Below are 15,291 nucleotides of genomic sequence, written 5' to 3'. Positions count from 1 at the left end.
TAGTACATGTACAAGTATTTATGTGTGGGTCCATAGCACCATCTGCTGGTAACTTATTAACATTACAGTAGCCGTATTGGCTACATAAAGTCTTATAACCTAAATGTAGATCTGATTTTCAAATTTAACATTTTTTTGTTGGCATGAAGCCACTATTTAGTTCTCGACAATTTCATCTTCAACCGACAGAGAACGATATGCACTGCAGTTACTCCAGCCTCTTAAAAGCGTTGTGATTGGTTGATGATAAACCAATTACTATTGATTTTCTAAGCACATCATGCCTTCGGCTTCGATAGCTCAGACTGGTCGTGGGTTCGAATCCGGCTCGAAGGAAAATGTTTACTTGCTTCAGTTCATTCTCAACCAGCAGTTGAGAATGAATCAACATACTGCCAATATTTACTTAATACAAACAGTAACCAATTTAGTATTTAGTACATTATTAAGCGTAATTATTAAAGTACGTCGTCATATCCCTTCGATAGCTCAGTTGGTAGAGCGGAGGACTGTAGAGGCTCAACACTGTCATCCTTAGGTCGCTGGTTCGAATCCGGCTCGAAGGAGTTGTTTTTCCAATTACATTACAACACTTTGAAGGATTTAATGCTGATGCGGTAGTTCCGCGCCTGTCATTATGAATAACTTACATGCCATTTAATTTGGCAAACAATGAAAAGAAGACAATAATCGTGATTCAGTACATCAGGTTTCTTGCTTCTCTTTCATAAGTGCCCTGGAAAAGCCAGCTTGTGCTCTTACTATATATATATATATATATATATATATATATATATATATATATATATATATATATAGTATAAAATACAATATCTTTAATTATATACGATAAACAAATGATACATTTCTTCTTCTTTAAAAAAAAAAGTATTATGATTTGTCATTAATAATTGGGCCTTTTATTTTGAAAGAGTCTTTAAGGTTCCTGTTGTTGTGACGCCAATGACGTAAAATAGCGATTTCTTCTTCACGCTGTTCTCACATGGAAACCTAAACATGGAGAATTCAAGCACAGAGAACGTAATTGATGGCCAGGTAAAGAATATTCTATATCCTTGCGTATGTTTTGATCATTCATATTAATTTCGACACATTTGTTATGTACTGAATAAGTACTGACTGTTAGAAAAGTGTAAACTTTTACTTTAAACGTGAATTATCAATAATTCAGCGTGCACATCAACCATGAACATTAGTTAGGTCACTTTTATTAACTGATAGTGGGTGATAAAGCTCACGTTGGAAATTAATTGTCACATTTTTTATACTAAATTGGAATGCAAGTCACTGCATCACTTATATCCGTGTTACTTAGTTACTTTAATCTTGCATGCTGGTTACTTAAAGGTACACGTTTGTTAAATAAAATAAATATTACGCAAAAAAACTATGAACAGCACTTTAGAGGAATATCTTTGAAATGTTTTATTTATTTATTCACATGAGGTAAAGAATCTTGACATCAGTCTTCTAGGGGAAAAAAAGGCTGTTTAATTCTACATGTAGCGGGTCGCCCTCTCATGGACGAATGTTGATATCACGTGACCGTATAGGAGTTTATCGAGTTAAAATAATAATAATAATACAAATATAACGTGCTTTCAGTCACTGCTCATGGCATTTTATAAAGTATAAACGTAAAAGAATATCTAAAGAAAATAACAGATACAATATACATACTATAGACACAACATCAAGTTCAAAAAGCATAGCAGATATTTAAATCAAGTTAAATTTGTGTTTGTATTAGTCTCTCATCTCATCTGTTCTCTCAATCTCATTTCTTTTCCAGGATCAAGATGAGACCAAATCTGAAAATGAGAAAATGGAATTGGATATTAATAATACAGAGTTTCAGACTGAAACGAAGGGTGATAATAGCTCCGGTCCTCAACTCAGACCAACAGATGAAACCTTCGCCAGTGAACAGTCTGAACAAACAGGAGATCAGTGCAGCAGGGGTCGGCTTGGACCAGCAGAAGGTCCGTACACCTGTGATCAGTCTATAGACACTGGACATCAGAGCTCCGGTACTCCATCTGAACAAACTGGTGAACAGAACTCAAGCGGTCAACTTGTACCACCATCAGAACCGTGCACCAGTGATCTTTCTGGACTGGCAGGAGATCAGATGTCCATTGTTCAGTCTGAACAAACAGGAGATGAGAGCGCCAGCGTTCAGACTGGACCTGCAGAGGTGCAGTGTGGAATTGTGGTTAGTCCACACTCTGGCACTGGGTCATTGGCTCTGTTGAGCATGCAGTACAGAGGGAACAGCTCGGATGACAACTGTTCAGACAGGTAAAATAATAGGACGTTAAAGTCTGTAGCATCTGACCCATGCCTTGGTATCTTCAGTTAATCTCCTTCTGCTCATATACGATGATTTCATGTACATAAAGAATGTTCCAAAAAGCTAGTCAAAATGAGTATTGATAATGATTACTTTTGTGTGATTCAGTGACTCAGACTCTTCGTCCTCCACATCGTCCTCTTCATCGTCCTCATCCTCTTCTTCCTCTGAGCCTCTTGAGGTAGTGGTGAAGAATGCAGATGAAGATGATGAAGTTGTTGCAGTGAGCAATGAGAAGAGGCCAGTACCAGTGAAAATCCATGATGAGTTGCTTATCGAGGTGAGGGGAAGGAGCTGTAATAGACCACTCCTTTTTAAACAGCAATCCATAAACCAAATTGATGTGTTTCTATTGGCAAAATTTCTCAATTTCTTTGATTAGATTAGAATAAATCTGCCTTGTGATCACATCAACCAAGATGTTAATACCTGGAATAAATGAGAAAAAAGGTATCTTCTGTGTGTTTAGGACCTTCCTGCAGTGGAGAACCTGATCATCAGCCTTCCAGAGGACACAGAGATGGAGCCCGTTGGCACAATATCAAGCATTGTGGAGCAATTAGGTATTCAGGCTTCTGGCAAACTCTAAGCATATATAAAACAATAATATTGTGAAGAAAATCTAATAATTGTAAATTAATTAAAAAACCTCTCTCTATTTTAATATATTTTAAAATAAATATAATTTATTCCTGTGATGACTGTTATTCCTGAATTTTCAGCATCATTGGTCCAGTCTTCAGTGTCACATGATCCTTCAGAAATCATTCTAATATTTGCTATATTATTTTTGCATTTCTTATGTTTCTTAAGCAGCATAAACATTTCATACATTTCTTATTATCAGTGTTGAAAAGAGTTGTGCTGTTTAATATTTTTTGGGAAACTGACAAATATTTTCAAGATTTTAAGTATACACACACACACACATTTTCCACTGGGCAAAACAAAAACCATCTTAGCTAGAAGACACCATGCAGGTTTTGTCTTGCCTGAATTTAAAGGCCATCTCATACAAAATGTATTCATTTTATTTAGTGATCGTGGAGTCATACAAGAACACACCAGCGCTGAATGAAGACAGTGTGTTATTCAGCAAAAACAGAAACTCTGTTGGCAAGGTCAGTAACAATTATCCACCTGTGCCAAATTTATTTCCCAAACTTTTGTAACTGTATATACAATTATTTTAAATCTGTTGTCTTGCAATGTGGAAACGCGTCTTCTTTTAAAAGACATATTGCGCAATAAACCGTTGTTTTGTGGTACTAAAAGGTTGTTGGTTTCTCCTCAGGTCTTTGAAGTCTTCGGGCCGGTTTGTCAGCCCTACTACGTTTTGAGGTTCAACTCCCATGACGATATCGACCAGAAAGATCTTAAAATTCGAGACCCGGTTTACTGCGCCCCTAAAATTAAAGATTTCACAGACTACGTCTTTACAGAGCAACTTCAAAAGTGAGTACCTCATCATTCGAGCGGAAAGCTTGGGCGTGCCTCGGTTTTATTGAAAAAAACGCTTTGATGCTGTTCTTCTGTGGTATGTTTCCTCTAACATTTACAATTGATACCTCTCAAACAAGGACCAAAGGCTCAGATGCATCCTGGAAGAATGACCAGGAACCACCCCCTGAGGTAAATGTGCCCTTTTCATAACAATTATTTGGGAAATCAGGTCAGCAAAGGCTTAATCTCTATGGAGAGAGTGATATCCTGCCTTAATATGTCATCAGTGTTATCTGTTAATAAATGATGGTTTAGCCTCTCCGCTGAATGCTGATTGGTTTTTATTCTGTGTAGGCACTTGACTTTAGTGATGATGAGCAAGAGAAGCTGGCCAAACAGAAGCTGAAAGAGAAAAAGAGACGGCAGCAAAACGATTCTGACTCAGGTGGGTCAAACAGTCATTTTATGTCCACATTTGTCTTCCTTTTATTTTTAGCAGCATGTTGCGAGCTGAATTCGAACCTGCGTCGTCCACATGAGCACTATGACTTAATGCGCACATGCTTAAACCACTCTTTCTTATCCTCTTTCTTTGGTTCCTTTACCAGAGGATGAATCGGACGTCCATAAAGAGCCTCAAAAAGCAGGCCGGCGGAAGCCCAGGCAGAACCGCAACATTCCCCGTGGGCAGCACCACAATCGTGGCGGCGGTTTTCATAGCAACTATCACGCTCACCCCCACTTCCAACCTGACTACATGTTCCACCATCAGGACCCACACATGTTTCCTTTCCAGCGCCCAATGATCCCACCCTTTCCCAGACCTCCACCCTTTCACATGGGCATGAACCCGTGGCCCCCAGGGCCCAATCAGGGCTTTATGTTCCAGCCCCCACCTCCACCTCCTCCACCACCACCATTTAATCAATAAACCTGTGACTGAATCCTCTTCACAACCTGCACCCTTAAATGGATCACAATCTTTGCATACTAATATAACTATATACAGATGTGGATCAAACTTGACTGTATATTGTTAGTGCAATTTTTCATTTTGTATTAAAAATGATTAATTTCTTTATACTGTATATATATGTATATATTATGTGCCTCTTTTACTTTGTGGTGTTAGACATGATTAATCCATTTTTAATGCTGCATTGTACATTTAGTACAAAGTATACACTTCAATAATGAGATTTATGTTCCTATTTTTTTGTAGTACGGCCCGGTAGAAAATGAACAATCGTCAATCACCTGAACAGTGTAGAAAACCAAATTTTGACAGTTTGTTAAGAAAAAGTGTGAGTGGTGCTTGCTCACTGTCTGTCACTGTGATTTTGCCAAGTAAGACATGTTCCTCGATCAGTATATTTCAACATATTTTTGTCTGCTGCATACATGATTGAGCCTGCCTGGTAATAATAATAATAATAAAAATAATAAAAACAGCCTTGAGAAGATGCGATAAACAATGACCAATCACGTAACATTTATTCCAAGCGCATAGGAATGCGCACCTATAGAATGATTCAGTTACCTTTTACAGCTCAAGTAACCTGGCTAAGTGAGTAATTGTCTTTTTCTTAACAATGTTCCTGTGATAAATGTTGTCTAATTACCAGTTTTGTAATCTAAAGGCATCTGGTGAATGAAATGAGTAATTACATCCACTTCCTTTTGTTTTTCCTAAATAGAATGATTTTTAAAGTAGCATAAAGTTGATTTTGGGCTTCATTATCTCCAGGAGAGCATTTATATATTGCATAAGGTGATATTTACTCCTGTGGTTCTCTATCCTTTTGACTATATTGACTATATATTTAGCATTTTAATTAAGATAGTTAATATAACTTAATTGAAATAATTTTAAGACTTATTGGGCCCTCTTATTGGGATTGAGAACCACTGATTTAGTCCAATCTACTCTATCTAAAATGCCACCCCTGGTGGTCTGTTCAGTTGTTTTTCCATCTAAAGATTTTCAAAATAGCAATAGCTCTGTTACCTATCATCCCATGATCCCATATCCCTTTTCCTACAGATATTATGGATGTCCTGGAATGCTCTCGTCTTTCTGTTGTTTAGAAACTGTAATTCTGACCTCAGCATCCCAAGTGTTGTGACTCAAGGTCACAGTGTGTTTCCATCAGATTGCCAGTGCCCAGAGCAACGTAATCCATCTGGGAACTGGCAGTTTAATTTGCTTCCCTGCAGTATGGGGCACCTGGATGGAAAGCGTGTACTGCGATTGCTATGTTTGAGCCACTGAAACAGGAAGGAAACTTGTGTGGGTTATTTTGCAGTTACATATAGCTCATTTTATAATTGGGGGTACATTTACTAAAGAAAGATTTACTTGTTTATTTATATAAAAAATTTGTATGAAAAATTGCAAACCATAACAATTTATCCAATATTGTTGACTGCCAATTAGGCTAATATACCCCTTGACAATCTGTTATTGATAAAATATTGAAAAAAGGGAAAAGTTACTGTGGTGTGTTCACCACAGAAAAAATAAATAAATAATAACATTATGGTGTTGGTCACTGGCTGTTTTGATTAACCAGTTTTTAGTTGCATGGGTTTGTTTGGTCAGTGGCCCAACATAGTTGACATTTTTTTGCCAACAAAGGAAAATAAGATATATAATCTTATAGAAAAAAAAACTGTCTTTTTTCTGAAGTATTAAGATTTTAGAAATAATTTTAACATAACGTTGACTAATAAATGTGGTAAAGTGGTCACGTGGTGGTAAAAGGTAGTAGCTCTCCATGTTCGTTTGTTGGCCTTGAGCTTAAAATGTTGAATTCCCTTTGAGCTTTTTTGGTGTGTGTGTTTATGTGAAACAGAGAGAAATGACCGAAACGGAGCGTGTTAACAGACCCCAAAATAACCACGTTAACCTTGAGCAGGTGTAGCTGTGTAAGTATGTGATTAAACTTTCAACTTACACTACACAGAAACCCTATCAGTTTCTGATGGTGTCTTTTTGTTTTGTTTTGAGGTGTCATTTAAGGGCAACATTCTTGGCCCTGTTTCAGCGGTGATTCAGTTTCCTTTCGGTGACGGTGCCAGCTCGGTTGCCAAGCAACGCTATCAAGTGGCTGTGACAGAGTGGCAGCTCGTCGCGCGCTGCCTGACACGAATGTCCTACAATCTGAATGGTTTTGCTAACAAAGATTATAAGCTTCTGCGAATGGCAGAATATGTCTCTCAGGCAGCTGTCGTTTCTTAACGAGGGAAGTAAGTTTCCTTCCCTTAGGGTAGTGGATACGCGCAATACAGATACTGTATGTTGCATCTCAACAATAATACAGGTCACTGTACATCGATATATTACGTGTATATGCTAATTTAAATGTGAGTAGCAAAGGAGAGTTTTGCTAAATAAATGACCCCCACTATCATTTCTAGTCTGTTCTAGTATTTTTGTGTTTATGGTCAACAACAGTATACAGTGTACTGTTCTTTCAGAAAGTAGTGAGCTGGTTGTCCATAGCCTGAGACAGAAAGTAAGAGAATGAACTTTTAAACTGTTTCAAAATGTCGATTCTCATAAAAAATGAATAATAATTGTTTATGCATATTAATGAAATATACATGCCTTCTTTTTCAGGGCTTTACAACGCTGTCGTCACATCTTGCTTGAACATCAAGACCCTGATCTGGGCTGAGAGTTTCAGTATGAGGCCTTCATGTTTGAATTCGTCTTGCTGGGAGAATGAAGACCAGATCTGCACAAATCACAGTCAGAATGTAAATATTCCCTGCCTGAAATAGCTATGATGCAGTTGACTGCCGTGATATTGACTCACATTTATGAAAACGTCTTCAAAATCTATTGAGGATTATGGAAAAGTCGATAATAAATTCAATTAATAATACAAATATTATTATTTATTAATCTGATAGGCTTAATAAACTTCGATTAAAGAAATCGATTAATCACAATTAATCACGCCTAACATAAAAGTTTGTAAATATGTGTGTGTGTGTGTATATATATACATATGATACATGCATACTGTTGGCCAAACAAATGGCATGAAACCAACTTTGCAATAATAAATACAATTAATAAAAATATGAAAATATTTTTCAAATAAGGAAGACTTAAAATAATAAACATTTATAATATTTTATACTTAAAACTGTTAATAATTAAGAATATTAATAATAATAATCATCATCATCAAATAATATTAAATATTTTAAAGGAATAGTTTACCCAAAAAGGAAAATTCTGTCATTAATTACTCACCCTCATGTCCTTCCAAACCTGAAAGACTTTCGTTCATCTTCAGAACACAAATGAAGATATTTTTGTCTCTCCATTGACAGCTACACAACTACCACTTTGATCCTTCAAAAACTTCATAAAGAGATCGTAAAACTAAACCATGAATTGAGTGGTTTAGTCCAAATTTTTCAACAGATTGAATTTAGACTTTGTGCTAGTTGCGTAGCTGTCAATGCAGGGACAGAAAGCTCTCAGATTTCATCAAAAAGATCTTCATTTGTGTCCCGAAGATGAACAATAAACTTGTCATTGTGGCCCCAAATATAAGTGCAAACTCATCAAAATGCTCCCAAAAGCCAGATGATTTAAATCTGTGGGAAAATGGACCACACAAAGCAATCGAAGAGTTAACAGATGAGATGAGAAAAGAGCAAAGTGAGGCAAAAGATAAAGGGGGAGCAAGAGAGCTAGATGGAGCGAGTGAGCGAGAGAGAGAGAGAGAGGGGGAAGGAAGGAGGGAGACGAGACGAGAGGAGGGCACGCAGTAAACGACAGATAATACACAGCGAGTAACGGAGACGTAAGCTGTCAGTGTCCTGAGCTGCACACAGATCTCATTAAAGGTAAGCAGACCAATGCTTTCAGTGTGTTTGAGAGTCAGAGAATGATCATGTTGCTCAAATACCCTTGATGCTGTGCAGTGTTTCAAGCTTTGTTTTGCAAGGAGACAATAAGAAACAGAGGGAGAGAGAGAACAACAGTTATTCAGGAAGAGCAATAAACCATCTATAAGCAGGTTAGACGGTGATGTCTGCAGTTGTTTAGAGGGATATTGAACTGATCTGTGTGTATTTGTGTGTTTCAGGATGTATCGACCGTCGCAGCACAGTGTGTGTGGAGCCTGACATTCCTCGCAGGGCTGTGTGTGTCCCTCCTGTTTTCTGACCATTATCACTGCGTGTGTTTGGACATTTCACCCCCTCCAACCCCCACCCCCCCCACTTCCCGAGGCCTGTCGCCACGACAACCATGGACTGCGGATTGCGTCTGCCGCCCGTCATTGAGGAGGTCTTGGATCCTGCAGGTGTGTGTTTGTGTGTGATGTGTCTACAGGTGTTCATTTGTGCAACAATGCATGACATAATTATTGTTTTCTCTCCTCCTACCTCCATCTGCATTGTTTATCTGGTCTGTCATGAGGCAGAAAGTTAAAAGTTAAGAGAAACAGAGAGATAATCTAGTATGTCAGTTTCTCAGTCAAAGGTAGATACACAACAAAACTCAAAAGAAATGGTTATTATGATACGATGGTGGCTTTCTGTTTATTAGTCTAATAATGCACTTGCTACAATGCAAAAATGACTTGTTTATCAGTATATTTGTCTTGGTTTCCCAGTAGAAATATCGGTAACCCTTTACTTAAAGCCTTTATGTATAATGCTTTATAAAGGTATTTATAATTTATGTTATAATGCATTATATCTTTTCATAAATAATTGTAACCAAAGTTAAAATATATTTAATATATACATTTTTATATTAATATATAATATTTGGAGATTGCTTGTTACATCTGAAACTGGCTGTTTGTCATGTGTTTAATGCATTATACTTTCTAAAGGTGTAAGAATGAATAGATAAGTATTATAATGTATTATAACTGTTATTTATGATACATACAGTGCATTAAAAAGTGCATTTCAAGGCATCATATGCATTATTAGTAAAGGCTTTAAGTAAAGTTTTTACAAAATATCTGAACATTCTGAAAACAAGATAAAGTTAAAAAGTTAAATATTGCATTTTATTTTCAGTGTTCTTCAGTTAAATATTGTTCTTACATCATTGGCAATTTGATTCCCTTTTTTGAATTCTAACAAAATTTAGCTAATGTTTATGTTTAATACAGCAACAACAAAATATTTCATAATTAATATTAAATAATAATAATTATTTGCCAATGGGATAAAAAAAATCTACTTAATTCAAGATATATTCTCTAAAAACAAGACTTATATTAAATTTTCTTAAGAGGCAGTTTTTTTTAACTGGGATAAAAATGGATTAAGATTAAAAAAGAGAGACTTTTGTATGTATGTATATACAGTATATCTATATATCTATATCTATCTATATATTTATGTCTTGAGTAATGGTTTCAAACCACAATTTGTACTTTTTGGGGAAATGAAACTTATAGTTGTCTCTGCATATAAAGAGATAGAGAAAGTATTTTAACATTCAAGAAATATATACTATTTAGCTTTCCAAAATTGCCAATTTTGACATCAGTGGTTCTCATGCTTCATGACTGACCTTGTCAACCAAGAAAGTTTGGTGTACTGTGATCTGCTTGTGTGTGCCGGCTAATAAATTAAGCCTGTTTTGTTTTTACACGCTGTATATTTACAGGAAAATGGAGTAGCTTTGTTACCGTAAATAAAAAGTCTTTGAAGACGTGCAGCAAGGGGTTATGGGAAACCAAATACTTGCTTTCTGATATGTTGCGTGCTCACTAGGGTGTTGTTATGAAACTATCATATTTCGAGTGTTTGTGCGCATCCATTTTTTTGTGCACACTAATGCTGTAGGTTTCTCCTCGGAAGGGCTTTTATGTCTTAAATAGCTGTTGTCTGCAGACTAGAGGGATTGTTTTAAATTGTGCCTCTGATCAAAAGCAGCGCCGAATGTGAACTTCAAAGCTTCAGTCCCAACGTCTTCATCTCCGTTAGTCCATTCCCAAAGAACCTCGCCCCCTGCGACAAGATGCATGAGTATTGTTTTACTTGATCTGACTTGGTATTACCGCAGTAAATTGGGATATATGTTTCTGTAGGTGGACTTGAGATAGATTGAAGGAAGTTTAGAAGCTCGTATGGTGTTCGGGGAACGAGAGAGGTTCATTCTAGCACAGCACTTTCATGTCACACCACACACATGCCTCTTATTTGCAGTACTTCCATGACAATTCCTTCTAAATGCCCTGCTGATTTAGCCAGCAGTGATGGTGCTGCCTACCTCTCCTCCATCCACCAGACGCCCACATGCTCCACATTATTCGAGTGCCACTTGCATTCCCTGTCCACCCCCGGATGATGAAAACACACGTTCTTTCTCTCACCTCCCACATTCTGGGTGCCATAGCGCCTACAAAGTTTAGGTCCAGTCAAAACCCAAAAGTTTTTGCTACCGCAGCTCATTTACTTATAGAGGCCCTTTCTCATTTCTTGTGCTTGTTTAAGTCTTTGTCCATGCGAATTGTTCTTGAAGAGATTGAAATGTTAGAATTTCCCTGCAGCCTGTTTTTTTTTTTTGTCTTTTCGCACTGAAAGAGAAGTCCGTTTTTTGACTAGTCCTTCAGTTTGTGAAATCTAAAGAAAATTACACCTAAAATGCACTTAGAATGAAAGTCTATGGGGCATCACATTGAGAGAAATGTTAAAATACACAGTAGTGAAAGTATAGCCAGAAGACTTGAACATTATGGCCTGGTTTCACAGACAGGGCTTAGATTAAGCCAGGACTAGGCCTTAGTTAAATCGGGACATTTAAGTATCTTTTATAGCCTGGTTAAAACCAGACCATTCTCAGTAGTAACTGAGTTATGGTCTGGCAAAGCTTCATTAATAACTCATTTCCAAAGGGGCGTCACCAACGGACGTCGCTCAAATGCCTCTGGGCGCAATTGGATAGACCTAAAACCAATCAGAGCGATCGTCATCGTGTAAAGCCATATGCTGCGTCCCAATTCGCCTTAAGTTACAAAGTTACACTACGCCATAAAAGTATGTACTCTTTTTGTGAAGAAAAGGTATTTACTTTTGAATGTGTAGCAAAAAAGTAGGCAAGCTTTGGGACATACTACTTCGTCATCTTTATCGGACGGATCTGTCGCGTGCATCCTGTCACGTAAACTGCCCTGTCAATCATCTTGTCACAGTTAAAATCCTCTATTAAATCTAATTTAATTTCCTACCGTTTCGGAGAGAAATGTAGTAGCACGTTCATCTGCCAGTGGGTCTTTCATGGAGGCTGTCTTCATGTGTTTGCAATTTGAATATAATAATGCATTTAAAAGTTGAACGGACGTCGCTCAAATGCCTCTGGGCGCAATTGGATAGGCTAGACCTAAAACCAATCAGAGCGATCGTCATTGTGTAAAGCCCGCCTCAACGTTTCTGATTGGTGCCGCGATTTCGACGGATTAGAAATGGGCTTGAATGGGCTCTTTGCCAGACTACTTGCAGAGCAAATCGAAATTTGCTGGAAGTTGTCTGGGTTTTCCCAGGCTATATCTTTTATATATGTGCCTTAAAAAACATTACTGATGTGCAACTTGAGAGAAAACAATGGCACTGACATATTTTAAGATATACCAGTGCAAGTTGCTTTCAGTTAAGACAGCTCAAAAATGCATTTTAGTCTGGGACTAGGCTTAAGCCTTATCTGTGAAACCGGGCATGTATGCCTTAACATGAGACTATATAAATTTTATTCTTATTAAAGTCATTAAACCTGTTACTTTTGAATTATATACAGAAATTACTTTTGAATTATATACAGAAAGACACCAGAAATGCATTTTTTACAATGATCCACATGGAATAGCCATTCAAAATATGATTTTGGACAACTTTCCATGCAGCTCAAAAACTTTTTTACAAGCATACAGGCTGCAAAATTTGTCTTAGAAATGTCTTGTTGACATTTCTTCAAGTGCACTTATACTATACACATTTTTTGTTGTTTGTTTGTACAAACTGAAAGATGTTTTGAAGTTATTTTTCTGTGGTAATCGACCGCTGCACGATTAATCGTTCAAAAATCGCGATCTCGATTCAAACACCAACACGTTCTCATTCCTAAAGTGTCAATTAAACCTTTGACAAAATCACACTGGAACATTCAAATCTGCGTTGGCGCTGCCACTGACAGCAGTTGTCATGTTTAAGTATGAAACAGCTTCACAAACAGTCTTTTCAACCACACAGTATACTTGTTTTTGTGTTAAAATATTAAATATAACAGAAGTACTTTAATAAAAGTTTTTAGTTCAGATATAAACACTGATGTCTACGGAAGTGATAAAAAAAAAGAGCAAATCACCTTTTGAAAGTAACTTGCCACTTCAAATAATGATTGTATCAATTACATCGTTTCACCACTAGGTGACGACTGTAAAAAAAATTTATTTGTCATTAAACCAGTAATTCAAGAGATTCGTTCAGAAACGCTGATTCATCCAGTAATGAAACAAGTGAAGTATTTATGAGTGAGTCATTGGACCCTATTTTAACAATTTAAGCGCATGGTGTAAAGCGCATGGCGCACGTTCACTTAGGGCGTGTCCGAATCCACTTTTGCTAGTTTAACGACGGGAAAAATGGTCGGTGCGCCAGGCGCATGATCTAAAAGGGTTGTCCCTATTCTCTTAATGAATAATGGCTGTGTTTTGGGTTTACGTGTGTTAAACCAATCAGAGTCTCATTTCCCATTCCCTGAGAAATGGCTCACGCCATGGCGGATTCGCTATTTACATGACGGAATTTGATAGTGGAAAGACCGAAGCCATCCCCAGAGCGCAAACGGATCTGCTCGTGCGCGAGGTAAAAGTGCGCAAGCAGACCATCTACGGGACAAGCCGGATTCTACCATATCTTTATGTACACAATAATAATCTTTTGCATTATAATCCTAATATTTTAAATATTTGGCATGTTTGTGTGCTGCTGTGCGTCCCTGTGTGTTTAATAAGCACAGTGTACATGCACTGTGGATCCGCCTATAGGCACACATTACTAAGGCGCTGATTAAATAACAAAAAATATATTGCGCCGTTGACTTTAGACCAGGTTTCAGTTGGTCAATGGCGCAGTCTATTTCTGTCGCCTCAAAATAGCAACGTGCCAACAATGCGCCAGAACACACCTCGTTCAGACCAGAACGCCCATGGGCGCACAGATGGGAGCAAATGCATTTGCTTATTAAACAACGTGGCGCAGTATGTGAAAATGATAACTGCGTCGGACTGAAACTAGCTAAAAACACTTGCGTCGCGCTTGGCGCTGCATTGCGCCGGGTGTAAGATAGGGCCCATTGAATCATTCACTCAAACCGATTTTTAGTTTAACAGATTTAAAAGACTGCAGCAATTAGACCTAACATTTTGTCAGAACCTTTAGTAAACTACATGTTATTTTGTTTAGTTGTCTGTTAAGAATCGTGATCTCTATTTGAAACAAAAAATTCGTGATTCTCAATTCATCCAGAATCGTGCAGCTCTAACGCATGCCACAAAACTGATTTATTCTGAACCAAGAATGTACCTTCATTCTTGTTTACATGTTGCAGAGGTTTACATATGTTGACCGAATGACAAAAACAAGGCATACTGCAGCTTTCCTTCCTCCAAATCTTCCTCTCCTCCTTCCTGCGGGTTTCCTCCCTCTGTTGCTCACTGACCCCATCGCAGATGTGAGGATTGGCTCTTTAGAACATTCCAGAAGAGCTGACGGCGGGAATCTCAAGGGCAGTTCGAGTGAGATCACGCTTAGCAAGAAAAGTTACATGCAGAGAGAGAGATGGTGTATATGCGCTGCTTGTGTGAGGGCCCACACACACAGAAATAAACTTTCTCATGAAGGAGTCCACTGAGAGAAACAGCTTTGGGAGTTTCTTCTTTTGGAGTTTTAGAGATTGAACTCACTTTTCTTTCCTCATTTTTCTCTTTCTCAGCGTGTTTGTGAGTTTTGTGTGCTTGTTCTCATAACATTAAATTCAGAATTAACCCATTTATTTCTCTAATCCAGAAGAGCACATTATTGTGCCGAGTGATCCTTGGCACTTGTCTCAATATCTCTCCTATTTTCAGCTTATAGTATAACCATCTTGGGATACGTGGATTCCGGGATTGTAACATCCAGTCCTTTACCTGAGATAAAGGGAAAAAAAGGCCGTTCTTCCTAGTTTTCATTCAAACTTTCTCCACCCTGGCATGGACAGGGAAACATAATATGAACCCAGAAGATTTTTGGCTAGTTTTGGCCGTGATTGGGCTGGTTTTGTTATGCAAACCTGGCAACCCTGGTTAATGCATTGCAAATACTATTATCAATTAAAAGTAGCCTATTATAATTTGTATTCCTTGTTCTAATGTATAGTGTTTAAATGTTCATTGAATGATTTGGTGTTTTTTTCCTTGCATTATATAACTCCTCAGATGACGAGA

The 15,291-nt window shown here is 37.6% G+C and overlaps 2 protein-coding genes across 4 annotated transcripts in view; both read left to right on the top strand.

Annotated features, from left to right (window-relative positions):
- The first annotated feature begins 939 nt into the window (after positions 1-939).
- On the top strand, positions 940-5,489 carry naf1 (nuclear assembly factor 1 homolog). Its single transcript, XM_079869895.1, has 9 exons — positions 940-1,056; positions 1,814-2,322; positions 2,483-2,654; positions 2,844-2,937; positions 3,413-3,495; positions 3,669-3,829; positions 3,955-4,006; positions 4,172-4,262; positions 4,426-5,489. Exons 1-9 carry the CDS (start codon positions 1,018-1,020, stop codon positions 4,746-4,748), a joined length of 1,524 nt encoding a protein of 507 aa, XP_079726021.1. The 5' UTR covers positions 940-1,017; the 3' UTR covers positions 4,749-5,489.
- A 3,056-nt stretch (positions 5,490-8,545) lies between these two features.
- The window catches only part of ccdc136b (coiled-coil domain containing 136b), a 34,374-nt gene continuing 27,628 nt past the window's right edge, over positions 8,546-15,291 (top strand). For 2 of the 3 annotated variants that reach the window (XR_013820845.1, XM_079868737.1), the window contains exons 1-2: positions 8,562-8,686; positions 8,929-9,147. Coding sequence is in view for 2 of the 3 variants with exons in the window: in XM_079868737.1 (XP_079724863.1) it covers positions 9,093-9,147 (55 nt within the window). In the remaining variant the exon portion in view is untranslated. Of the gene's footprint in view, positions 8,687-8,928; positions 9,148-15,291 lie in introns of all 3 variants that reach the window. The other variant, XM_079868738.1, reaches the window with a different exon arrangement.

The sequence above is a fragment of the Squalius cephalus genome (assembly GCF_949319135.1).
Source record: "Squalius cephalus genome assembly, chromosome: 4".
Lineage (NCBI taxonomy): Eukaryota > Metazoa > Chordata > Actinopteri > Cypriniformes > Leuciscidae > Squalius > Squalius cephalus.
Note: the sequence above shows the minus strand (reverse complement) of the source record. Positions and strands in the feature narration are given on the sequence as shown.